The sequence below is a fragment of the Scyliorhinus torazame genome, chromosome 6 (assembly GCF_047496885.1).
Source record: "Scyliorhinus torazame isolate Kashiwa2021f chromosome 6, sScyTor2.1, whole genome shotgun sequence".
Taxonomy (NCBI): Eukaryota; Metazoa; Chordata; class Chondrichthyes; order Carcharhiniformes; family Scyliorhinidae; genus Scyliorhinus; species Scyliorhinus torazame.
This window is the reverse complement of record NC_092712.1, coordinates 165,286,084-165,311,481: the sequence shown is the minus strand read 5'-3', so window position 1 is coordinate 165,311,481 and position 25,398 is coordinate 165,286,084. Positions and strand designations below refer to the sequence as shown.

At 45.7% G+C, this 25,398-nt stretch overlaps 1 protein-coding gene across 7 annotated transcripts in view; it reads right to left on the bottom strand.

Moving 5' to 3' along the window:
- The window catches only part of ppp1r9a (protein phosphatase 1, regulatory subunit 9A), a 489,701-nt gene that overhangs the window by 23,842 nt on the left and 440,461 nt on the right, over positions 1 to 25,398 (bottom strand). For 6 of the 7 annotated variants that reach the window (XM_072509043.1, XM_072509045.1, XM_072509044.1 and 3 more), the window contains one exon: positions 419 to 538. The exons of the other annotated variant lie outside the window; for it this stretch is intronic. In XM_072509043.1, the coding sequence (XP_072365144.1) occupies positions 419 to 538 (120 nt within the window). The remainder of the gene's footprint in view (positions 1 to 418; positions 539 to 25,398) is intronic. 7 annotated transcript variants of the gene reach the window in all.

The window sequence follows — 25,398 nt, the reverse complement described above, 5'->3', positions numbered from 1 at the left end:
TATAATTAAACAGGGCCATGGGGAAAAGTACTGCATTCCTAAGGAATAAATTTAGCTTCCAGCAGAACGATATTGCAAAATTTTGGAACACCCATCATGCAATCATCGTCATCACAGTTACCTCATCAGAGAGTAGACAGTAGGAAAAGGTAGGCACATCTTGTCAGGAATGGAATGAATTTGGGAGAGATGGTCAGCAGGCTACTCCTGCCATCATTAAAAGTGCATTATCGGCAGAGAACTGGAAACAGATCAATCATCACCAACGCACTGCACAAGGTGTTGCAAGTTGAGAAAATTCCTGTCCACCAAAGGCTGGGGTTGGGCAGGGGGAGAGAGAGAACTTGGTCCCATACAAAGACTGACAAAATAGACAAAAGTTCTTGAGTTTTTCTTTATCTGTTCACAGCTTACTTACCTCATCAGAGGACAGCGCCAATATGGGGGAGCGCCCTGTAGAATTTGGTTCTGCAACCAATCCACTCAAATCAGCAGAACTTGTACTACTGGGGCTAAAGTCATCAATGTAGGTGAAATTCTGTAAATCAAAGATTCTGAATGGTAACAAGTTCTTTAGTGGATGCAACTTGCGTTAGGTTTAAATGAATACTCAAAATAATAATAGTATTCATCTTTGAAATGCAATCTCTACTGAAACCAGTAAGAGATGATGGAAGCCATGTAAAACAAACATGGGGTGAGCTGGTTCTTTTAATGGAAAATGAGAATACATCTGTTTTTCTTCAATCAATTATCTGCTAATGAAATTGCAGGAACAAATGGTTTTGAAACAGGGCTTGGGACTTAATCTCATGTGTTACTACAAGAAAATGTGCATTCTCTCATTTGTTAAAATAAAAAGGTTGCTTCTTGTTGTAGCAATAGTCTTCAGAAATGTAGTGATGCTTTGTGCTGAGGCATTGCCATTTTTGTATAAAAACTTTAAAATAATGACATTTTAAGGTTTAAAAAAAGTTATGACCACTTATTTTGGAAAATAGTTTGAGACCCTTATTCTGGAGCATGCAAAGCTATTAAAATTTAAATGTGACCTGAATTGTTATATAAAGCCTAGAAACGGAGATATACCTGCCAATTTGTCTTTTTCATGCTTTGCTTCTGTGTATTATGGTGAAAACAAAATTTTCATGAATATCTTGATATTCATGGAACAACACTAGCTCTCTGTCCCCATTCATTAGGTCCCTGAAACATGAACTCAAATGTTATTTACTGTCTCCACCCCCAACATTCTCAAGTGTACAATTTCCCACAATTCCTTTCCCATATCTTTGTAAACAATTCTTATTGACATCTCAGGCGGTACAGTGCAAGTAATTTTGACTTTAAACCCATTCATCATCATTCTCTCACGACTATTTAAAGCTAAAATAAAAGCAAATTACTGCGGATGCTGGAATCTGAGACAAAAACAGAAAATACTGGACAATCTCAGCAGATCTGACAGCATCTGTGGAGAGAGAAGGGAGCTAATGTTTCAAGCCTGGATAACACTTCGTCAAAGCTGGTTATTTTTTTATAATGGAAAATGAGGCCACATTGGTTTTTCTTCAATCAACTATCTGCTCATGAAATTGCAGGAACAAATGGTTTTGAAACAAGACTTAGACTTCATCTCATGTGCTATTACAAGAAAAAGTGTATTCTCTCATTTAAAATAAAAGTTTATTTCTTGTTGTAGCAGTAGCCTTCAGAAATGCTTTGTGGTGACTTCCGGGTGCGGCTATGCAGAGCTAGGTCGCATATTCGGTAGCTCCCGCTTGGAACGGACTTTTGGGCTCTTTTACAGGGCCCCCACGGCATTTGTTTGACATTTCCCGGTGTGGGAAGAAGACTGCAGCATTCCCCTGACAGTGTCCCCCAGGAATGTTATGTCTTTTGGCTACCAGACCCGGCAGAAACAGTAAAAGATTTGGCTTGTGCTGCAGGAATAGACAAAGGCCTCTTCCAGCATGCAGGCGGGGGAAGGGCAAGCTTAAAGCTGCAATCTGACTTGACTCTATCAAAGGTGAATTCTAGCAGCAGAGGGAACAACTGTGAAAAGATCTACCAAGGCCATTGAAGAAGCAGGGACGAGGCTTCCGGTGGCGGCCATGGGTCCCCCTCCAACTTCTATGAAACGGACCAGAAGTGTAACGGCCAAAGGAGCGGCACTGGAGCAACGGGAGAAGCGAGGGAAAGAAAACAAAATGGCGGCGGCCAGGGACAAATGGGAGCTGCAGGAGTTCATCAAGCGCTGCTTCGAGGAGCAGCGCGAGGAGATGCGGAAGGAGATGTTGGCGCCTATGCTTTCGGCAATTAAAGGACTCGGGATCACCCAGAAGGCCCATGAAGCTAAGATCCAGGAGGTACAGAAAAGAGTCAGTCAAAACGAGGACGAGCTCGTGGGCCTGGCGGTGAGAGTGGAGCAGAACGAGGCGCTACACAAGAGGTGGGCGGGAAGACTCGAAGACCTGGAGAACAGGTCGAGGAGAAAGAATCTGCGAATCCTGGGTCTCCCTGAGGGAGTGGAGGGGGCTGATGCCGGGGCATACGCGAGCACGATGCTCGAGGCAATGATGGGCACGAAGGCCCCTTCGAGGCCGCTGGAGTTGGATGGGGCACATCGGGTGCTGGCGAAGAAGCCCCAGGCAAATGAGCCGCCAAGGGCGATGGTGGTGAGGTTCCACCGGTTCACGGACAGAGAGTGGGTCCTGAGATGGGCCAAGAAGGAGCGGAGCAGTAAGTGGGACAATGCAGAGATCCGAATATACCCGGACTGGAGCACAGCGGTTGCAAAGCGGAGAGCGGGTTTCAACCGGGCCAAAGCGGCGTTGTACCGGAAAGAAGTGAAATTCGGAATACTGCAGCCAGTGCAACTGTGGGTCACATACAAGGGCCAACACTATTACTTCGAAACGCCTGAAGAGGCGTGGACCTTTGTACAAGCAGAAAAGTTGGACTCTAACTGAGGGTTTGTGAGGGTGGGGGGGGATGTTTTGGGGTTTGATGTGTGATGGTTGTTGTATATAGGGGGTCAATCACGCGCAGGAAATGTTACATGGGCGGGGGAGAGAGACAAGGCCGCGACAGGAGCTGCGCCAGAGGGGGCGGTGCGGGCTTTGGAAAGCGCGGGATGTTTTCCCGCGAGCGGGAAGAAAGGCGGGAAGGGGAACGAAGGAATGCATATGGATTGGGAGACTCCCACGCGGGGAGGTAAATGGGACGGCGGGGGAAGCCGGGGTCAGCAGGCGTCAGCTGACTTACGGGAGTGACATGGGGGAGCAAAAAAGCTAGACAGGGGTCTAGCGGGGGGGGGGGGGGGGGGGAAGGGGGGGTGGAAAAGTGGGGGGGAGAAAAAGGGTTGCTGCTGTACTGGCCGAAAGGGAATGAGACACAGAAGAGGTGGTCGGGACGGGGGTCCCCCCTCTGGGGGACCGGAGGGTGAGGGAGGCGTGGACACGGGACTGGCCCAGAAAAGGAGATGGCTAGTAGGCGGGGCGTGGGGGGGGGGGGGAAGAGCCCCTCCAATCCGGCTAATAACGTGGAATGTGAGGGGCCTGAATGGGCCGGTGAAGAGTGCTCGAGTGTTCGCGCACTTAAAGGGACTGAAGGCGGACGAGGCCATGCTCCAAGAGACACACCTGAAGGTGGCGGACCAGGTCAGGCTAAGAAAGGGATGGGTAGGACAGGTATTCCACTCGGGACTGGACGCGAAGAATAGAGGGGTGGCAATATTGGTGGGCAAGCGGGTGTCATTTGAGGCCAAGACTATTGTAGCGGACAATGGAGGGTGATATGTAATGGTGTGCGGTAGGCTGCAAGGGACGTGGGTGGTGTTGGTAAACGTATACGCCCCGAACTGGGATGATGCAGGATTCATGAAGCGCATGTTGGGGCGCATTCCGGACCTGGAGATAGGAGGCCTGATAATGGGAGGGGACTTCAATACAGTGTTGGATCCAGCACTGGGCCGCTCCAAATCAAGGACTGGAAAGAGGCCGGCGGCGGCCAAGGTACTTAGGGGGTTTATGGATCAGATGGGGGGAGTGGACCCATGGCGGTTTGCAAGGCCGCAAGCCAGGGAATTTTCTTTCTCCTCCCATGTACACAAAGCCTACTCCCGGATAGATTTCTTTGTTCTGGGTAGGGCGCTCATCCCGAGGGTGGAGGGGACGGAGTATTCATCTATAGTCGTTTTGGACCATGCCCCGCACTGGGTGGAACTGGAGCTGGGAGAGGAGAGGGACCAACGCCCATTGTGGCGGCTGGATGTGGGTCTGCTAGCGGACGAGGTGGTGTGTGGGAAGGTGAGGGGGTGTATCGAAAGGTACTTGGAGGCCAACGACAACGGGGAGGTGCAGGTGGGGGTGGTCTGGGAGGCGTCGAAGGCGGTGATCAGGGGAGAGCTAATTTCCATTAGGGCTCATAGGGTATGGACAGAGGGTATGGAAAGGGAGAGGTTAGTGGGGGAGATTTTGAGAGTGGACAGGAGATACACAGAGGCCCCGGAGGAAAGATTACTTGGGGAAAGACGACGGCTCCAGACGGAGTTTGACCTGTTGACCACAGGGAAGACGGAGGCACAGTGGAGGAAAGCGCAGGGGGCGACCTAAGAGTATGGGGAAAAGGCTAGTCGGATGCTGGCACACCAGCTCCGTAAGAGGATGGCAGCGAGGGAAATAGGGGGAGTCAAAGATGGAAGGGGAGCCACGGTTCGGAGTGCGACGAAAATAAACAAGGTATTCAAGGCCTTTTATGAAGAGCTGTACAGATCCCAGCCCCCAGTGGGGGAAGAGGGGATGAGACGATTCCAAGATTAGCTGAGATTCCCGAGGGTGGAGGAGCAAGAGGTGGCTGGTTTGGGGGCACCAATTGGGTTGGAGGAGCTGAGCAAGGGTTTGGGGAGCATGGAGGCGGGGAAGGCCCCGGGACCGGACGGATTCCCGGTGGAGTTCTACAGGAAGTACGCAGACCTGTTGGCCCCGCTACTGGTGAGGACCTTTAATGAGGCAAGAGAGGAGGGGACCCTGCCCCCGACAATGTCGGAAGCGACAATTTCTTTTATCCTAAAGCGGGACAAGGACCCACTGCAATGTGGATCGTACAGGCCGATCTCGCTCCTCAATGTGGATGCAAAGTTGCTGGCAAAAGTGCTGGCCACGAGGATCGAGGACTGTGCCCCAGGGGTAATCCACGAGGACCAGGCGGGATTTGTAAAGGGCAGGCAACTAAACACCAATGTGCGGCGGCTTTTAAACGTGATAATGATGCCATCGGAGGAGGGAGAGGCGGAGATAGTGGCAGCTATGGACGCGGAGAAGGCCTTTGACCGAGTAGAGTGGGAGTACCTCTGGGAGGTGCTGCGTAGGTTTGGGTTCGGGGTAGGGTTTATCAATTGGGTTAAGCTCCTTTACAGAGCCCCGATGGCGAGTGTAGCGACGAACCGGCGGAGGTCGGAGTACTTTCGACTGTACCGAGGGACGAGGCAGGGGTGCCCCCTGTCCCCCCTGTTGTTCGCATTGGCGATCGAACCATTGGCCATGTCATTGAGGGAGTCTAATAAATGGAGGGGGGTGGTCCGAGGGGGAGAAGAGCATCGGGTGTCGCTATTTGCGGATGACCTGTTGCTGTACGTGGTGGATCCAATGGAGGGGATGGTGGAGGTCATGCAGACTCTAGGGGAGTTTGGGGAGTTTTCGGGCTATAAGCTCAATGTAGAGAAGAGTGAGCTCTTAGTATTACAGGCGGGAGACCAAGAAAGAGGGATAGGGGACCTACCGCTGAGGAGGGCGGAGGGGAGCTTTCTGTATCTGGGGATCCAGATAGCCAGGAGTTGGGGGACCCTACATAAACTGAATCTGACAAGGTTGGTGGAGCAAATGGAGGAGGATTTCAAAAGATGGGACATGTTACCGCTCTTACTGGCGGGTAGAGTGCAGTCGGTCAAAATGGTGGTCCTTCCGAGGTTTCTGTTTGTGTTTCAGTGCCTTCCCATCGTGATCACTAAGGCCTTTTTTAAGAGAGTAGGCAGGAGTATTATGGGGTTTGTGTGGGCGAATAAGACCCCGAGAGTAAGGAGGGGGTTCCTGGAACGCAGTAGGGACTGAGGAGGGTTGGCGCTGCCAAACCTGGGGAGCTACTACTGGGCAGCAAACGTGGCGATGATCCGCAAGTGGGTTATGGAGGGAGAGGGGGCGGCATGGAAGAGGATGGAGATGGCGTCCTGTAAAGGAACGAGCCTGGGGGCGTTGGTGACGGCACCGCTGCCGCTCTCGCCGACAAAGTATACCACGAGCCCAGTGGTGGCGGCAACGCTAAGGATCTGGGGCCAGTGGAGACGGCACCGGGGTGCAATGGGAGCATCGGTGTGGTCCCCGATCAGGGGTAACCACCGGTTTGTCCCGGGGAAGATGGACGGGGGGGTTCCAGAGCTGGCATCGGGCGGGGATTGGAAGAATGGGGGACCTGTTCATCGACGGGACGTTTGCGAGCCTAGGGGCACTGGAGGAGAAGTTCGAGTTACCCCCGGGAAATGCCTTTAGATATATGCAGGTGAGGGCTTTTGTGAGGCGACAGGTGAGGGAATTCCCGTTGCTCCCGGCACAAGAAGTTCAAGATAGGGTGATCTCGGGTGTATGGGTTGGGGAGGGCAAGGTGTCGGAAATATACCAGGAGTTGAAAGAGGGGGAGGCGCTGGTAGAAGAGTTGAAGGGTAAATGGGAGGGGGAGCTGGGGGAGGAGATGGAGGAAGGTCTGTGGGCTGATGCCCTAGGTAGGGTTAATTCCTCCTCCTCGTGTGCCAGGCTCAGCCTGATACAATTTACGGTGGTCCACAGAGCGCACTTGACGGGGGCGAGGTTGAGTAGGTTCTTTGGGGTAGAGGACAGATGTGGAAGGTGCTCAGGGAGCCTGGCGAACCATGTCCATATGTTTTGGTCATGCCTGGCACTGGAGGGGTTCTGGAGAGGAGTGGCGGGAGCAATATCTCAGGTGGTGAAAGTCCGGGTCAAGCCAAGCTGGGGGCTAGCAATATTTGGAGTAGTGGACGAACCGTGAGTGCAAGAGGCGAAAGAGGCCGGCATTCTGGCCTTTGCGTCCCTAGTAGCCCGGCGAGCGATCTTGCTAATGTGGAAGGAGGCGAAGCCCCCCAGCCTGGATAAATGATATGGCTGGGTTCATAAAGTTGGAGAGGATTAAGTTCGCCTTGAGAAGGTCTGCGCAGGGGTACTACAGGCGGTGGCAACCGTTCCTAGACTATCTCGCGGAGCGTTAGAGGAAGGTTGGTCAGCAGCAGGCGGGGAAGGGGGGGGGGGGGAGGGGGGGGGGGGGGACTGCCTGGGAGGGTGGATGAGCAAGAGATAACATGAAGGGTTGGGGAAACCGGCACATACGGGTGAGGGCCAGTGTACAAAGCTGTGTAAATATATCATTTTGCCATGTATATATCTTGCTCTGCGCGATTTCTCGGTTTTTTTTTGTTACAAAGGGGGGGGGGTTATTGTTTGTAAGGGAGAAAAATTGTGTTAAAAAACTTTAATAAATATATTTTTTTAAAAAAGAAATGCTTTGTGGTGAGGCGTTGCCATTTTTTTTATATAAGACTTTATAAAAATATAAACGTATAAAAACTATCTAAAACTATTTAGTTTAATTTGGAGTTGAGCATTTTGACATAGGAACAGGAGAAGTAAATAAGAACTGAAAATGCTGGATATGTGGAAAGAGAAACAGATTTAACATTTCAAGTTGATAACCTTTCATCAGAACTGGATAGTTAAGGGATGTATTAGGTTTTAAGAAAGTAGTGGCAGGGAAGGCCAGGGAGGGAAGCAACAACAGTAGGCCATTCAGCATCTTGAGCTTGTTTTACAATTTGATGGGATTGTGATTGATTTGCGACCATATTTCATTTGCCCACCTTTGCCTATATCCCTTAATATATTTGGATAAACAAAAATTACCAATAAAAGAGAAAATGCTGGAAAATCTCAGCAGTCTGGCAGCATCTGTAGGGAGAACACAGATCTGTAGGGAAAACTACCAAACTCAGATTTAAAATTTGAAATGGTCTAGCATCAACTGCCACTTGCAAAAGCCAGTTCCAAATCCGACAACCCTTTGTGTGTAGAAATATTTTTGAATTTGACTCCGGTAAAGACTGGCTCTAACTTTTAGTCAGTGGCCCTCATCCAAGACTCCCCAGCCAATTGAAATAGTTTCTATGTATCCTGTCTGTTCCCCTTACTGCAGAGTTTTTCCAAACTTTTTTTCCCGGGACCCACTTTTGCCAACTGGCGGGTCTTTGGGACCCACGTCGGCCGACCTTCGGGGCTTGCCTTATTCCAAATACTTCATGCATTGAGATACAAAGACTTTAAGCTTGCCTTTTTGCCATTTTTAATCATCCGAACTTTTCTTTGTAGTCTGGCCCTATTTGCCCCTCGCCCTTGATTACTCTCTCTACCGTTTATGCATTTACCGTTCTTTCTTTTATTATTGTCTTAGCCTTGTCACTCTGCTTAGGCCCCCAAGCCCCTGCCATTCCAGTGGGATGGTGGAAATATTAAACGCCCTCCCACAAACAACTGTGAAAGCTGAAGGTTAACAGGAAATTTCCAAACTGAAACTGATAGCTTTTGTTTAGTAAGTGTTTTAGGGATTATAAAATAAAGGCGAGTAGATGGAATTAAAATACAGACCAGTCATGATCTTGTTAGATGGCAGAGTAGATATTAGAGGAACCATAGAACCATAGAATTTACAGTGCAGAAGACGGCCATTCGGCCCATTGAGTCTGCACCGGCCCTTGGAAAGAGCAACCAAACTAAGCCCACACCTCCACCCCATCCCTGTAACCCAACAACCTCACCCAACCTTTTTTGCAATTTAGCATGGGCAATCCACCTAACCTGCATATCTTGGACTGTGGGAGAAAACTGGAGCACCCGGAGGAAACCCATGCACACACGGGGAGAACGTGCAGACTCCGCACAGATAGTGACCCAAGCCGAAATCGAACCTGGAACCCTGGAGCTGTGAAGCAACTGTGCTTAACCACTGTTCTAAGGTGCTGCGGATAGCTTATTTCTGTTCCTACATTCCAATCTTCCTCATCCTGACGGAGCAGGTTTTCAAATTCTCACCCAGTCTGTACATGTTGCCTGTTAGTTAATTCTTCCATCCACGCTTCAGCACTAAAAACTAAATCTGGAGGGAATGAAACACGAGGCGCGATTCTCTGGAAACAGTTCTAAGTGTGCTAGCGACCAGGAATTGCCATGGGTTTCCCGGCGCTCGTCCGGCAACGCTATTCAACGTTAATTGGTCTACTTAACGAGGCCGCATGGGCTTCTCGCCCCATATGACTGCTCGCCAGCTGATTTGCTAGGACCGCACTCTCCAGCACCCCCGGTAACAATGTCGAGCAGCACTTAAGCTGCATTTGAGTAGCCAACCACAGCCTGTTCGCAACAATGGCGCAGAGGAGACTGGCCCCAAGATTCGAGGATGTTGACCTGGGGAGGCTCCAGGACACAGTGGAGGCCAGGGGGATGTCCTGTTTTCCTGGGGGTCCAGGAGGGTGAACCACAAGGCAGCAAGTGCTGCCTGGGACGAGGTGGCGGCCACGGTCAGCTCGGGCTGTGTGACAAGTAAATCTGGCCTCCAGTGCCAGAAGAAGGTCAATGACTTGAAGCGGCACGGGAGTACAGTGGTTAGCACTGTTTCTTCACAGAGCCAGAGTCCCAAGTTCGATTCCTGGCTTGGGTCACTGTCTGTGCAGAATCTGCACATTCTCCCTGTACCTGCTTGAGTTTCCTCTGGGTGTTCCGGTTTCTTCCCACATGTCCCGAAAGACGTGTTGTTAGGTAATCTAAATTCTCCCTCTGTGTACCTGAACAGGCGCCGGAATGTGGCGACTAGCGGCTTTTCACAGTAACTTCATTGCAGTGTCAATGTAAGCTTACTTGTGACAATAAAGATTATTATTACTACACCAGGCAGCACGAGTGAGTAGACACCAATGTTCCACTCCCCCCACTCCCCAGGGGAGCATACCCCCAGGCGACCCCCAACTCTCCCTCCATCCCCCTCCAGTCCTCCCTCCAAACACCACTTCAATCCTCCCTCCAACCCAACCCTCCCTACAACTGTGAACAACGCATGTGGCTAACGACGCCCTCTCTGAGTCTCCTCAGGAAATGCTCTGGGAGAGGGCCCAGGCTGGCGATGGGGTGCGGGATTTGAGAATCCTCACCTCGTTCGAAGAGCGGGCTCTGGAGGTGACCGGGGTGGCCAAGGACATATCATTCACCCACTCACAGGCTGCAGAGGTGACGAGCCACTGGACTCCACCCGGAGGATCTGTCAAACGGAGTACTGATTGCCTTATTGACTGACCCATCCCTCCCACTGACCACATGTCCATTCTCCCACAGGTCCTCCAGCCAACGGCGCCGGCCCAAACTGGGCGGCACCCTCTCCTGACCACGAGGAAAACACCTCAGAGGAAAGCACCGAGGATGCAACTGTTATAGTCGCGGCACAGCTGTCATCCCCTCCACCAGCGCAGATACACACACCTCAGTGGGACATGTTAGTGGTCAGCCTTCTGGGGCACAATCTGGTGAGCACCACACTGCCGATGATGCACCTCTGGTGGAGGCAGGAACTCCCAAGCGAAACAGCAGTCGGAGGTCTGCTGGATCCCGTGCTTCTGCCAGGTTCATGTTTTTAAAAAGGAGTACTAATTGGCGCCTGTGTGAGCACTTGCTGGGGAGGCCGCCGAATGACGGGAGGCCATTGGCTAACGGGTGGTTCTCGTTAATTGTATGGAAATGGGGCTTTTAAGTGGTGACAATTGGTTTTTCGCCACGCTACGGTGAGATCTCGATTGCGCCTAGGGGGAGTTGGCCGGTTGCATCGTGAACTGTTTGGCAATTGGTGCGGTTCTCTCCCGCTATTCACTGGCCTCATTTCGCTTGAGAGCGTAACGAGGCTGGAAGATCGCGCCAAGGTGTCATTTTTTTTGTTGAGACCATTATTCTCTCATTAATGACAATCGCTGGTCCTGAACCAGAAGTCCACAAACAACTCAGCTCCCAGTAAATTCTGAAAATAATTAAAATATCCTATCCAAGCTGTAGTTCCTGGATAAATATCAGTCAGTTCTTGAGGTAATAGTCCCACTGCTCGTGTGTCTTCAGCACAGTGCCACGGGATCACTTATGACAGAATGAGAGAGTGGACTTGTGACTGGCTTCAAACACAAAATCCTGTCACAAGTACTTTTCAAATAAAGCTGTCGGCTGCATGAAAACACAGCAGTTAAAATCCCTGATCGACCATGAGGGAGCTTTTGCAAAGCAAAATCCTTCAACAAAAACTTTAGCTTAAATTCTCTCTTGAGGCCGGAGCAGGAGAGCAATGTGATCCTATGACAGGAAACAAGAAGTACCCGGAAATCTGGACATACAAACAACGTGACCCTTAACTCCGTGACCCCTTTGACACCAGCCCGCAACCCGCCCACGACTCAAACTTTGAAAAACCCTGCCATAATGTATGAAAAATGTTGATCAAATCATTGTTAATCTTCTAAATTACAGAAAATACAATTATTTGTCTAATTTCTCCTTGCAAATTAATCCTTGGAGTCCAGGAATTATTCTGGTAAACCTACACCGCATTCCCTTAAAGGACAATAGACCCTTCCTCAGGTCTGATGCCCGGAACTACCCACAGCACTTGTATAGTTGAAGGATGACTTTGACCCACTTGCACTCTTTTCCTCAACATTCCATTAACATTTTTGATTATTTTCTGTATCTATCCATGACATTTCAATGATCTGTGTACCTGGACCTCTAAGAACCACCACTGTCTCTAGCTTATCATCATTTAGATAATACCTTTTTGGGTCCAAAGTGGATGACCCTTGAAGAAAAGAGAAAAAAAGGTAAGATCTGCAATGGGGTCAAGCGCTGGATTGATTAAATGTCAAAAAGAACATTTTCCTGCAAGGATAAAAAGTATGTTAATGGGACACAAAATGAAACAAAAGGTGGGTCCAAAGGAGCTCAAAACGACAAAAGCACAATCACTGTCAGCAACTGCTGTCCAAAGAAAATGCGAGTAGTGCATACGATCTGAAACCATCGAGTTCAAAAGGCTGTTTATATCTCCACCAATGCCGCCTTAGTTGTTGAGCATGACCAGTATTTTCTACTTTAAAAAAAAGAGTTTTCAGGGCAGCAAGGTGGCGCAGTGGTTAGCACTACTGCCTCATGGCGCCGAGGTCCCAGGTTCGATCCCGGTTCTGGGTCACTGTCTGTGTGGAGTTTGCACATTCTCCCAGTGTTTCCATGCTAAATTGTCCCTTAATTGGAAAAAATGAATTGGGTACTCCAAATTTAAAAGAAAAGAGCTTTCCAGCATCAGCAATTTTTGTTTTTGTAGTAGTCCACTCAAGTCTGTTCTGTAATTCAATTAGATTGTGACTGGTCTGTATCTCAACTCTACCTTACCGTTGTTGTATATCCTTTGATACAATTACCTAACAATGATCTATTGATCTCAGTCTTGAAAATTTCAGTTGATCAGTGCCCACAACTACAGTTTTTTGGGGGGACAATCCCATATATCTATTACTTTTTGTGATTTAATTCCTGAATGGCCTGGCTCTAATCTAAGATTATAACACCTTGTTCTATATTTCCCAACCAGAAAAATTAGTTGCTTAGTATCTCCCTTATTGAAGTCTTCTAACATTTTAATCATATGACTAGACAGAAATAGGAGCAGAGGACATAGGATCATTGGAATATGAGGAGTTAATTCATGGTTTGGACATGTCCATCCTTCAATGAGACCATGACGGCAGCGTTGCCAATGGCTCCGAGTAGGTATTTAAGGAACCCGGTGGTGCAGTTCACAGTGGAGATGTGGAATGAGTTGAGGAGGCATTATAGGGTAGAAGGGATATCGGTGCTAACGCCGCTGTGCGGGAATCATGAGTTTGAGCTGGTTGGGGAATGGATCGCGTATACAGGAGGTGGAGGAAGTGGGGCTGGTCAAGTTGAGGGATCTGTATTTGGAGGAAGGGTTTGCCAGTCTGGGGGGAGCGAAGGGAGAGGGTAGAGCTGCTGAGGGGGAGTGAGTTCAGGTATCTGCAGGTTAGGAACTTTGCGCAAAAGGTTTGGAGGGGGTTCCCTAGGTTGCTGGGGTACACCCTGCTGGAGCGACTGCTGCTTCTGGATGTGGAAGGGGAGGGAAGAATTGGGGATATATACAAGTGGCTGGGAGAGCAGGGAGGCGAGCGGGTGGTGAAGATCAAGGAGAAATGGGAAGCAGAGTTGGGAGGGGAGATTAATTGGGGAGCATGGAGTGAGGCACTGCGGAGGGTAAACAGGACCTCCTCTTGTGCAAGGATGAGCCTGATAGTTTAAGGTGGTGCATAGGGTGCAAATGACTCGGGTGAGAATGAGTGGGTTCTTTTTGGGGGTAGCAGATGAGTGCGAGCGGTGTGGACAGGGGCCAGCGAATCACACACACATGTTTTAGGCTTGCGAAAAATTGGGAAGATTCTGGGTGGGAGTGTTCACGGTCTTAGCCAGGATAGCGGAGGAGGAGGTGGACCCAGTCCCTTTGGTGGCGATATTTGGGATTTCAGAGAAGCCAGAGCTCATGGAGAGGAGGAAGGCCGATGTCTTGGCCTTCGCCTCTGATTGCACGGCGGAGAATTTTGCTGGAGTGGCGGTCGGCATCCCCACCGGGGATTGCGGCTTGATTGGATGACTAGTATGACGTCCTGCGATTAGAGAAGATAAATTATGAGTTAAAGGGCTCTTCGGGGGGATTGAGGAAAGGTGGGGAATGTTTGTGACCATGTTTGAGGGGTTGTTTGTCACGGGGGAGAGTGAACAAGAGGAAAAATCTGTACAGACTGCATAGTTGATTGTTGGGAAAGTATGTTTCCTAGGGAGTTTATTTGCTGTAACCTGTTTTGATACATGTTTGTAATAAAATACATTAAAAAAAAAAATTCAATGAGACCATAGTGGCATCTCCACATCATTGAATGGACCACGGTCTACAACCTAACTCAATTTACCTACCTTAATTTTCCCAGATCTTTTAATATATTTGGTTCACAAAATTCTAGAAATCTTAGCTTTAAAACTGACAATTTATCTAGCACCAATTGCCATTTTCAGAAGAGTTCCAGACCTCTACATCCGTGCTTGTGTTGAAGCATTTCCTGATTTCACTCTTGAAAGGACTGGGTCTAATTTTTAAGACAATGCACCCAAGTACTAAACTCATTGACCAACACAACTTTCTCCCTGTCTACCCTATATCAGTTCCCCATAATAGCTTGAAAACTTGGATCGAATCACCATTAAACTCCTAAATTTCAGGGAAATATAATCCTAGTTTATGCAAGATTGCCTATTAATTTAAACTATGGAATCCAGATATCATTCTGGTAAATCTATCCCATACGCGTTGAGAGGCCAATGTATCCGTCATAAATTGTGGTGGCCAGGGGTTCTCAGCTTTTTAGGTGAGGTCTAACCAGCGCTTTGAATAGCTGAATTGTGACTTCAACCCCCTTAAATTCTGGTCCTCTAGATATAAAGGTTAGCATTACATTAGTATTTTGGATTATTTTCTGTACCTGCCCATGATATTTTAATGGTCTATGTTCTGAGATTCCAAATGTCCACAGTTTTTAGGTATTTTCTAAATGATCCCAAGCATGTTCCATCCGTCTTAGGTCCAAAGTGTGTAAACTCACATTTGCCTACTTTGAAATTTATTTTTAACAGTTTTGTCATTTACTTAAACTATCACTTTGCAATTTTATGCTTTCATTAATATTGTCTGAAATGCCATTTATTTTTGTGTCATCTGCAAACTTGGATATGTGGTTTTCGATTCCATCATCAAAGTCATTAATTAATACGGTGAAGCCCCAAACAGATTTAAGAGCCATACCCTGCCAAATGGAGTAGATCCGTTGTTCTAACACCGTCTCCCACTGCTTAACAATTTCCTAATCAGGTCAATAATTTGCCTTGAGTGCCGTGAGCATCTACTTTAGTTTACAGTCTCTTAAGAGGGACCTTTTGAAATGCCTTTTGAAAGTCCATATAATTACCATTCGTAGAAACTCCCCTATTCTCTACTGAGTAGGGCGCACAAGAAATGGGAGAGGCTACATTCTGTGGAGTGGGAGGGTAAAGATCCAGTTGTCGTGCTCCACGTAGGTACCAACGACATAGGTAGAACAGGAACAGAGGTTCTGCTAAGGGAGTATGAACAGCCAGGAGCTAAATTAAAAGCAGAACCAAAAAGGCAATAATCTCTGTATTACTACCTGAGCCACGAGCTAATTGGCACAGGCTCAATAAGATTAAGGAGGTAAATGCATGGCTCAAAGAATAGTGTGGGAGAAATGGGTTTGAATTCATGGGACATTGGCACCAGTACTGGGGAAGAAGGGACTTGTTCCGATGGAACGGTCTTCATCTGAATCGTGCTGGGACCAGAGTCCTGGCGTTGTGTGTGTGTGTGTGTGTGTGGGAAGGGGCGGGGGGGGAGAAGAGAGAGAGAGAGAGAGGAAGAGAGTTCAGTTGTATGGAGAATGAGAAAATCAAAGTTAAAGGAGAGGGTAGAAGTGCAGGTTAATGATGAGGACTTTCAACTAATTAAAGGAGCCGAGATCTCAGGCGAGGTTAGTAAAGTTTCCAGACCATGTAATAGAACAGAGAGTATAAAAGGTGGCAAGAATCTTACCTCAGGAAGAGCAAAAAAGGTGACAAGTATGAGGAGGGAGGTGAACAATGCAGGACTGAGGGTGTTGTATCTAAATGCGCGCAGTATACAGAACAGGGTAAATGAGCTTGTTGAAATTGGTGGGTATGACGTTGTGGACATCACAGAGATGTGGCTGCAAGGGGATCAGGGTTGGGATTTAATATCCAAGGATATGTGTCGTATCGAAAGGACGGGCAGATGGGCAAAGCTGCGGGGTTGCATTGTTAGTAAGGAATTAAATGAAATTGATAGCAAGAAGCAATATAAGATCAGAAGGCGTAGAATTTCTGTGGGTAGAATTGAGGAATCGCAAAGGTTAAAAGACCCTGATAGGAGTTCTGTACAGGCCCCCTAGCCGTAGTCAGGATGTGGGGCAGTAAATAAATCAGGAGATAGAAAAGGCATATAAGAAAGGTAATATTACAATAGTCATGGGGAACTTCAATATATAGATGGACTGGGAAAATCAGGTTGATAGTGGATCCCAAGAAAAATAATGTGTGGTATGTCGAAGAGATTTTCTTTGGAACAGATTATGAGAGTCTATTAGGGAACAGGCAATTCTGTATTTGGTGATGAGTAGTGAGGCAGACTTTATTAGGGAACTTAAGGTGATGTAACCCTTAAGGAACAGTGACCACAAGATGATAGAATTTGCCTTGCTCCTAGTGTACCCTTCTGCACTCTTAATTGAATCAGGGTTGAGCCCCCAGCTTCATGGTAAAATGCCAGGTCATGAGGTTACAGATTGCTGTTGAATACAATTCTGTTGCTGCTGCTGATGACTCACAGGTCCTCATAGATGTCTGGGTTTGAGTTGCTAGATTGTTAAAATTTATTCCATTTAGCATAGTGGTAATGCCACAGAACACAATGGAGGATATCATCAATGTGAAGATGAGATTTCATTTCTGCAAGGATTGTGTGGTGGTTACTCCTTTTAATACTGTCATGGGCAGAAGCATCTGTGATGGGTAGTTTGGTGAGGAAGAGGGCAAGTAAGTTTTACCTTCTTGCTGGTTTTCTCACCGGCTGCTGCAGGCCCAGTTTGGCAGATATGTCCTTCAGGCCAATTAAGTCCGCCAGCCAGTGTACATTCAGTGCCCTTGCCACTCTCAGTACTTCTTCCAATTGGTGTGCAATGTCAGGAGTATGGATTCATCAGCTGAGGGGGCACGGTAAGTGGTAATCAGCAGGAGGTTTCCTTGCCCATGTTTGATCTGATATCATGAGACTTCATGGGGTCCAGAGGTAATGTTGAGGACTCCCAGGGCAATTCTGTCTCAATTGTATTCCACTGTACCACCACCTCTGGTGAGTCTGTCCTTCTGGTGGGACATGGCATATCCAGAGATGTTGATGATGATCTTTGGGACATTGGCCGTAAGGTTTAATTTGGCAAGCATGATTATGTCAGGTTATTGCTCGACTAGCACTAAAGCCTAGTTCAGAAAAATCTTGTTCAATTGCGGAATGAATATTTAAATGATTGGCGCTCAAATTAACAGCCAAGCATAGATGAGAAGGCTTGGCTGAAAGCCCAGGCAACCATTACTCTTGTTCAAACACCTGAGCTGCAGAAAAAACATTGCTTGATAGCTCAGGCCCTCTGACTTTGTAGTCAATTTCACAATGTTGATTTACACCAGATTAAATGGTTTTAAGGGGTTCCAGTTTTCTTTATTGATACTTTAAAGGGTCTGGATGATTAGCACTTTTATTGGTTTCTAATGGAATTTTTTTTTTAGCTCACTCAGTAGAAAGTTATAAATGAATTATTTTTTAAAAACTTTCTTTTTTACATATCCTGTCATTGTGTTCATAGGTTCTATGCAGTGTACAGTGGGATAATGGGCATGGAATGCCACAGCTACGTATGGGATCATGAGAGGCCATAAAGGGTGGGTGGAAAGACATAACTTGACATTGGGGGAATAAGTGGTATGGATGAGGCATGGGACCCGTGTGGGTTGAGAGCCTTCGTGTTTTTATTTTAACTGTGTATATGGAGTGTATACGGGGTGGTTTTTTTAGACCAGTATATTGAGGAACCCAATAAAGGAACAGGCCATCTTGGACTGTGTGTTGTGCAACGAGAAAGGATTAGTTGCCAAACTAGTTGTGAGAACCCTTGGGGATAAGTGATCATAATATGGTAGAATTCTTTATCAAGGCGAATAGTAAGATAGTTGATTCTGAGACCAAGGCCCTGAACCTCAAAAATTATGGTATGAGGCATAAGCTGCCTATGACGGACTGGGAAACATTATTGAAAGGAAGGACAGCGGACAGGCAATGACAGGCATTCAAGGAACGAATAAATGAACTCCAAAAGGTGTTTGTTCCTATTTGGCACAAGAGTAGAAACAGAACTGTGGCCAAACCATGGCTTACAAGGGAAATTAGAGATAGTATTAGATTCAAAGAAGAGGCATACAAATTAGCAAAACAAAGCAATAATAGACTTGAGGATTGGAATAATTTAAAATTCAGCAAAGGCAGACCAAGAGATTGATTAAGAAGGGGAAAATACAATTTGGAAGTCAACTAGTGGGCGACATAAAATCTGACTAAATGTTTGTAAAGAGAAAAACATTAATAAAAACTAATGTAGGCCTCTTACAGTCAGAAACTGGGGAATTCATAACAGGAAACAAAGAAATGGTGGAGGAACTAAATTCGTACTTTGCTTCTGTTTTCATAAAGGAAGACATGAATAATGTACCGGAAGTTCTGAGAAGCACACGTTTTAGTGAGGAGCTGAAGGAAATTAGCATTAGTAAAGAAATGGTTTGGGGAAATTAGTGGGATTGAAGGTGGACAAATCTCTAGGAAGTGGCCCTAGAAATAGTAGATCCATTGGTGGTCATTTTCAAAAATTCTTTGGACTCTGGAATGATTCCTACAGATTGGAGGGTAATGAATGTAACCCTGCTATTCAAAAACGGAGGTAGAGAGAAAACAGGAAACCATAGACCAGTGAGCCTAATGTCGGTAGTAGGGAAACTGCTGGAGTCAATTATCAAGGATTTCAAAGCACTGCATTTGGAAAGCAATGGTGTAATCTGACTAAATCAACATGGATTTATGAAAGGAAAATCATGGTTGACAAATCTACGATAATTCTTTGAAGATATAACTAGTAGAGTTGACCAGGGAGAACTGGTGGATGTGGTTAATTTTGACTTTCAGAAGGCTTTCAACAAGGTCTTACATAGCAGCTTAATATGTAAAAGTAAAGCGCATGGGATTACAGGTAGTGTCTTGAGATGGATAGAAAGCTGGTTAGCAGACAGGAAGAAAAATTTGGAATAAATGGGTCTTTTTCTGACTAGGCAATGACAAGTGGGCAGCAGGGATGTGCTAGGACCCCAAAAGTTCACATTGTATATTAATGATTTGGATGAGGGAACTAAACGTATTATCTCCAAATTTACAGATGATACAAAGTTGGGTGGGAGCGTGAGCTGCGAGGAGGATGCAGAGATGCTTCAACGTGATTTGGACAGGCTGAGTGAGTGGGCACATGCATGGCAGATGCAGTATAAGGTTGATAAATGTAAGGTTATCCGTTTTGATAGCAAAAATAGATTATTTGAATGGGTGTAAATTGAGATACTCAGAGAGACCTTGGTGTCCTTGTGCATCAGTCACTGAATGTACAGCAAACAGCAAAGAAGGCAAATTGTATGTTGGCCTTCACAGCGCGAGGGCTTGAGTACAGGAATGGAGATGTTTTACTGCAATTGGAGAGTACATTGGTGAGGGCAGACGTGGAGTGTTGTGTGCAGTTTTGGTGCTTATTTGAGGAAGGATGTTCTTGCTATGGAGGGAGTGCAGTAAAGATTTATCAGGCTGATTCCTGGGATGGTGGGACTGTCATATGCGGAGAGACTAAATCGGTTAGGATTATATTCTTTGGAGTTTAGAAGAGTGAGAGGGGATCGCATAGAAACTTACAAAATTCTAACAGGATTAGACAGGGTAGATTCAGAAAGTATGTTCCCAATGTTGGGGGAGTCCAGAACTGGGGGGTCATAGTTTGAGGATAAGGGATAGTAAACCAATTCAGACTGAGGTAAGGAGAAATTTCTTCACCCAGAGAATGGTGAATCTGTGGAATTCGCTACCGCAGAAAGTAGTTGAGGCCAAAACATTGTGCAATTTCAAGAAAGAATTAAATACAGCGCTTGGGCTAAAGGGATCAAGGGAAATGGGAGAAGTCAGGATCAGGGTATTGAACTTGGATGAGCAGCTATGAACATAATAAATGGCAGAGCAGGCTCAATGGGATGATTGACCTTCTCCTGCTTCTATTTTCTATGTTTCTAACTGGGACCACGTCCCACAGCACCAAGACGGGCTTTCAAACAAACTGCCTTGGCACCTGGCAGCCTCAATTTTTCATAGGTCAGTTGGCCCGCATTTGACGCCCGGTAATGTAGTTTCCTCCTTTGAGCTCACTTTCTTCTGAGGTGGGCAAGCCAAGCCGGTGATTTTCCTGACTCCCAATCCCCACCTTAAGGATGGAAATTCAGGCCATTATGTTCAAGCTAGTTACTGATTAAGGCTAATGAAAATCCATGGAAGAATTTAACAATGTAAAGTTGATTCATGAGCCACAGGAGCGAATGAAGCATAATGGGGACTTAAGCATTGGATATTGGGGACTTTGAATGGGGAAATAACATGTGTAGCAAAATTTTGAATAAATTGCTGTTTCTAAAGGTTTCTTGGAAGAGCGTTAGAGTAGTTAGGACTCTGGATAAGAAAAATACAAATTGGAGTGCTGGCGGTAACAGAAACGGATGCAGAGGTGAGCAAGATTGAAAGTGGAATTCTTGATGCTACAGTTGATTTACAAGACTATGACTAAAGGTGGCTAGTGATGGATTTGGTAGAGAAAAGAACAGAAGCACCCAATTGTTGATAATGGCCTAAAAATGATCTTCTCACCTTCACCGCATAAGATCAGCTGGCACATCAATACAGTACTGAGGAATTGCTACATTGTTAAAAGTGCTAAGACCGCATCTGCCTGTTCAAGCATAAGTAAAAGATCCAATGGCACAACTCAAAAAACATGCAGTTATCTAGTAAGCTGGACAACATTTATCCCTCGGCTAACATGAAATAAAAGTCATCAGATCATTTATTAGCTTTTTTGCCTGCATAACAATAGGGAATGAATTTCAAAAGTAATACATCGCCTGTAAAGTGCTTTAGGATGGTTTGAGGATATGATAAAGGGATGAAATATTAATGTGATGGGAAGTATCAAGAATAGACTCAATCAAAAGAGGAGACCGAAAAGTTGTCTGTTGTCAGCATACACGTGCAATTAGATTCAGTACTTTGTTATGGTGGCAGTCTGAGCAAGCAGGATCAATGGATGGAGAACTTCAAACAATCAGCAGATTTCACTTAAGGGCAGGAGGAAAATCCATTGATGATCTGCAGTCTTCGCATTGGTACAGCTATAATGACACTGTTCACTGTCAATAAGATTTATAGAGGATGGAATAACCATCAGTGGATAGTAGAGAGAATACCATTAATGACTTTGATAAGAACTGTGTCTTTGCTGGGCTGGGGGGAGGTACCAGAAGCAGATTGCAGGGTCTCAAAACATGGAGTGACAGTAGTGACGTTACTTTGAAAAAACAGCATCTTCCAGGATTTAGGAGGGAAAGGCAAAATTTGAGATGGGAAAGGTAGAAGGGTTAAGAGTTGTTGAGGAGGGTACTGATGATAGCAATCAAGAAAGATGCAGGGTTGATGTCAGAAAATAGAAATAGGTTGATATTGATCATGGAGTTTGGAAATTAAGTAGAATTGTAATGAGTATGTGCATTTCGTCCAAGAATAACTTTTCAATTTCAAAATAATAGTACAATACAAGATTTAAAATATCTGTAATGGTAATTTAAATTCTTTAATCAATGAGCAGTTCTCTAATTCAACAAATAAACACCATGCCTACCTAATTCAGCTGCATTCCACACCAAAATTTAAGTGAAAAATAGAAAATAAAGTGATTTTGATCCTAAAATAATTTTTGTTTTCGATTAAAGTCAGTGGCATCCTGCCGGTTTGAATTACTTTACTTTGTGGTTTTACATTTCTGTATTAATTCATATGGATCTCAATGCATGAGGTTACAGAAGCTAAGATGATCAATGATTTCAAAAGGACATTGAATGGCACTTGATGAAAATAAACTTGCAGGGCTATGGGTAGAGTGGGGCCATGGGACTGACTGGGTTACTCTGCAGAGAGCTGGCATGAATTTGGAGGGCGAATGTCTTTGTCTTTTATCTGTGCATTTCAATACCAATTTGTTTCAATGAATGTGATTAAGCATACCTTGCATTCCAATAGTTACATCACACACTCAGCACAGAATATATAAATATTCTGAGATGATTTCAAAACTGGAAGCAATTATCATCATTACTGATGGAAAAAGCCAGAATGATGTTACTACATTTCCAATAGCTACACATTCAACGGATCAAGTTCAATGCAACTAAAGGATATCCACCACAAGTTTATTATTAATGATCCAGGGACAAATGTAAAATAAAATGCGAGGTCAATTTAGGGAAAATGCTCCCCTACTTCTAAGGCAATTAAATGAAGCTAACATGATTATGAGGGAAAATCATCCTCAGCTCTCTATTGCCTACAGTTGGACAGTAATATCTATATTGACCAGCTTCCTTTAGAATGCTTTCAGCAAATCTGCATGAGCCAGTAACCTTTTCCAAAGTTCAGTGACCCTCTGTGAGAAGCAAGACTTCCTGATGTATGTTTAAAATTCCAAAAAGATTGGAAAGTGGCTCATAGAATACTGGGATCAATGCTACAAGCTTACTGCTTTTTCACAACTCGGTATCTGATGGAATCCAATCACTGTATTTGAGTCTTCAATCATAGCTATTGCGAAACAAACATTGAGGAAATTCTTATTTGCCCTATATAGTGCATAATTTGTCCCCATTGGAACATCCTCCATTTATTTAATAATTCTGGAAAGTTTAATGACAGGTTGGCCATGATTGGATACATGAAGTGGCACAGTAGTTAGCATTGCTGCCTACGCCGCTGAAGACCCGGGTTTGAATCCCGGCTGTGGGTCACTGTCCGTGTAGAGTTTGCACATTCTCCCAGTGCCTGAGTGGGTTTTACCCCCACAATCCAAAGATGTGTAGGTTAGGTGGATTGGCCACGCTAAATTGCCCCTTAATTGGAAAAAAAACGTAATTGGGTACTCTAAATTTGAAAAAAATGATTGGATACTTGAGGTTTGTACAGACAATCAGAAAAATTGTGCATTTTCCCAATGCTCATCCAGCAAGCCAGCAACTGAGCATTATCTGAACCCGAGTGGAATGACAAATAAGAACCCCTTTTTATTAGGGGCCCTCAATATATAATTGCCACTGACACTCAAGTTATGAGACAATGCGCATTGTCAGACATCTCAAATCTTGGATGAGACGATTTGTCCGTTCACATTGAATTAAAAAATCTCATGCATTATTCAAAGTAGAGGAGGGAGTTCTCCCAATTCCCTGATTAACAATCCGCCTATGCTCAGTGTAGCTCGTCATTTATCTCAAGGTGTCATGTTATGCACAAAATGCCTTATTTATCTGGATTTGAACTTTGGTCTCAGTAATAAAAGTCACTTAGAGAACAACACAACAGTGACTCTCAAAGCGCAATTCTTTGCATGTTTTTGAGCTGTATTGCGAAGCACTATATAAATGCCATCCCATCAATCAGTAAGAATAAACAACACCTCCTCCACAATAGTCCTCAATGACGGGGCCACGCAAGGCTGCGTACTTAGCCCCCTACTATACTCCCTGTACACACATGACTGCATGGCAACATTTGGTTCCAACTCTAGCTACAAGTCTGCTGACGATACGACTATAGTGGGCCGGATCTCGAATAACGACAAGTCAGAATACAGGAGGGATATAGAGAACCTAGTGGAGTGGTGCGGTGACAACAATCTATCCCTCAATGCCAGCAAAACTGAAGAGCTGGCCATTGACTTCAGAAAGCAAAGTACTGTACACACCCCTGTCAGCATCAACGGGGCCGAGGTAGTGATGGTTAGTAGTTTCAAATTCCTAGGGGTACACATCACCAGAAATCTGTCCTGGTCCACCCACGTCGACGCTACCACCAAGAAAGCACAACAGCGCCTATACTTCCTCAGGAAACTAAGGAAATTCAGCATGTCCACATTAACTCTTACCAACTTTTACAGATGCACCATAGGAAGCATCCTATCTGACTGCATCACAGCCTGGTATGGCAACTACTCGGCCCAAGACAGCAAGAAACTTCAGAGAGTCGTGAACACCGCCCAGTCCATCACACGAACCTGCCTCCCATCCATTGACTCCATCTACACCTCCCGCTGCCTGGAGAAAGCGGGCAGCATAATCAAAGACCCCTCCCACCCGGCTTACTCACTCTTCCAACTTCTTCCATCGGGCAGGAGGTACAAAAGTCTGAGAACACGCACAAACAGACTCAAAAACAGCTTCTTCCCCGCTGTTACCAGACTCCTAAACGACCCTCTTATGGACTGACCCTCTAATGAGCTGACCTCATTAACACTACACCACTGTATGCTTCACCCGATGCCGGTGTTATGTAGTTACATTGTGTACCTTGTGTTGCCCTATTATGTAATTTATTTTATTTCCTTTTCTTTTCATGTACTTGATCAGTTGAGCTGCTCGCAGAAAAATAATTTTCACTGTACCTTGGTACACGTGACAATAAACAAAAATCCAAATCCAAATCTATCCAAAATTCACGATAGAAGTTTGAAATCACTAAAGCGTGCATTTTGTAGAGAATTTTGCTTTTGTTATGGAATCAAGTTTCTAATCTCTGCAAATAAGACTCACGAAGCGTCAACTGCCATTGGTATCGTGACCCGAGCTAATATCAGATCTATTTTATTTCTCCAACTGAATCAATGATCTTTGAGAAATCAATTCAAAGCACTTTCTTTCTTTGGTCTTTGCAAAAGTGAAGCCATGGCTCCCTGAATTTATGTCATATAATTAAAAGTGCAGATAATGTGAATGTGGATAATTGAGGTTCCACCATATTTATTGTGCAAAATGTAAATGTAAACATCACCGTAGTCCCAAAGAACCATAGGCTGCTCTGAGCTGACTGGTGATGATTTTAACCTCAGGGTCACCACACCTCAGGCGAGGGGCAAGGTTGAGAAGGCAAGGCCTTCATGAATAACCTCAGCCAGTACAGCAATTGAACCTGAGCTGTTGCCGTTGTTCTGCATCATGGACCAGTCAGCCAGCCATCTGAGCTGAGGAGACTGCATGGTTCTTATAGAGATGGGAACTTTGGTAATGATGTTTAGTTGCAATCTGACCATATGCACAAGCCTGATGGATCAGATGATCTATTCCTGTCTATGGGTTTTTAATGCTGAAATCATCTGCATTTTTAAATTTGATTCATCGATATCTGATCATGCATGCAAAGCTGTGGTGTCTTAAAACAGTCCTGAAAGTA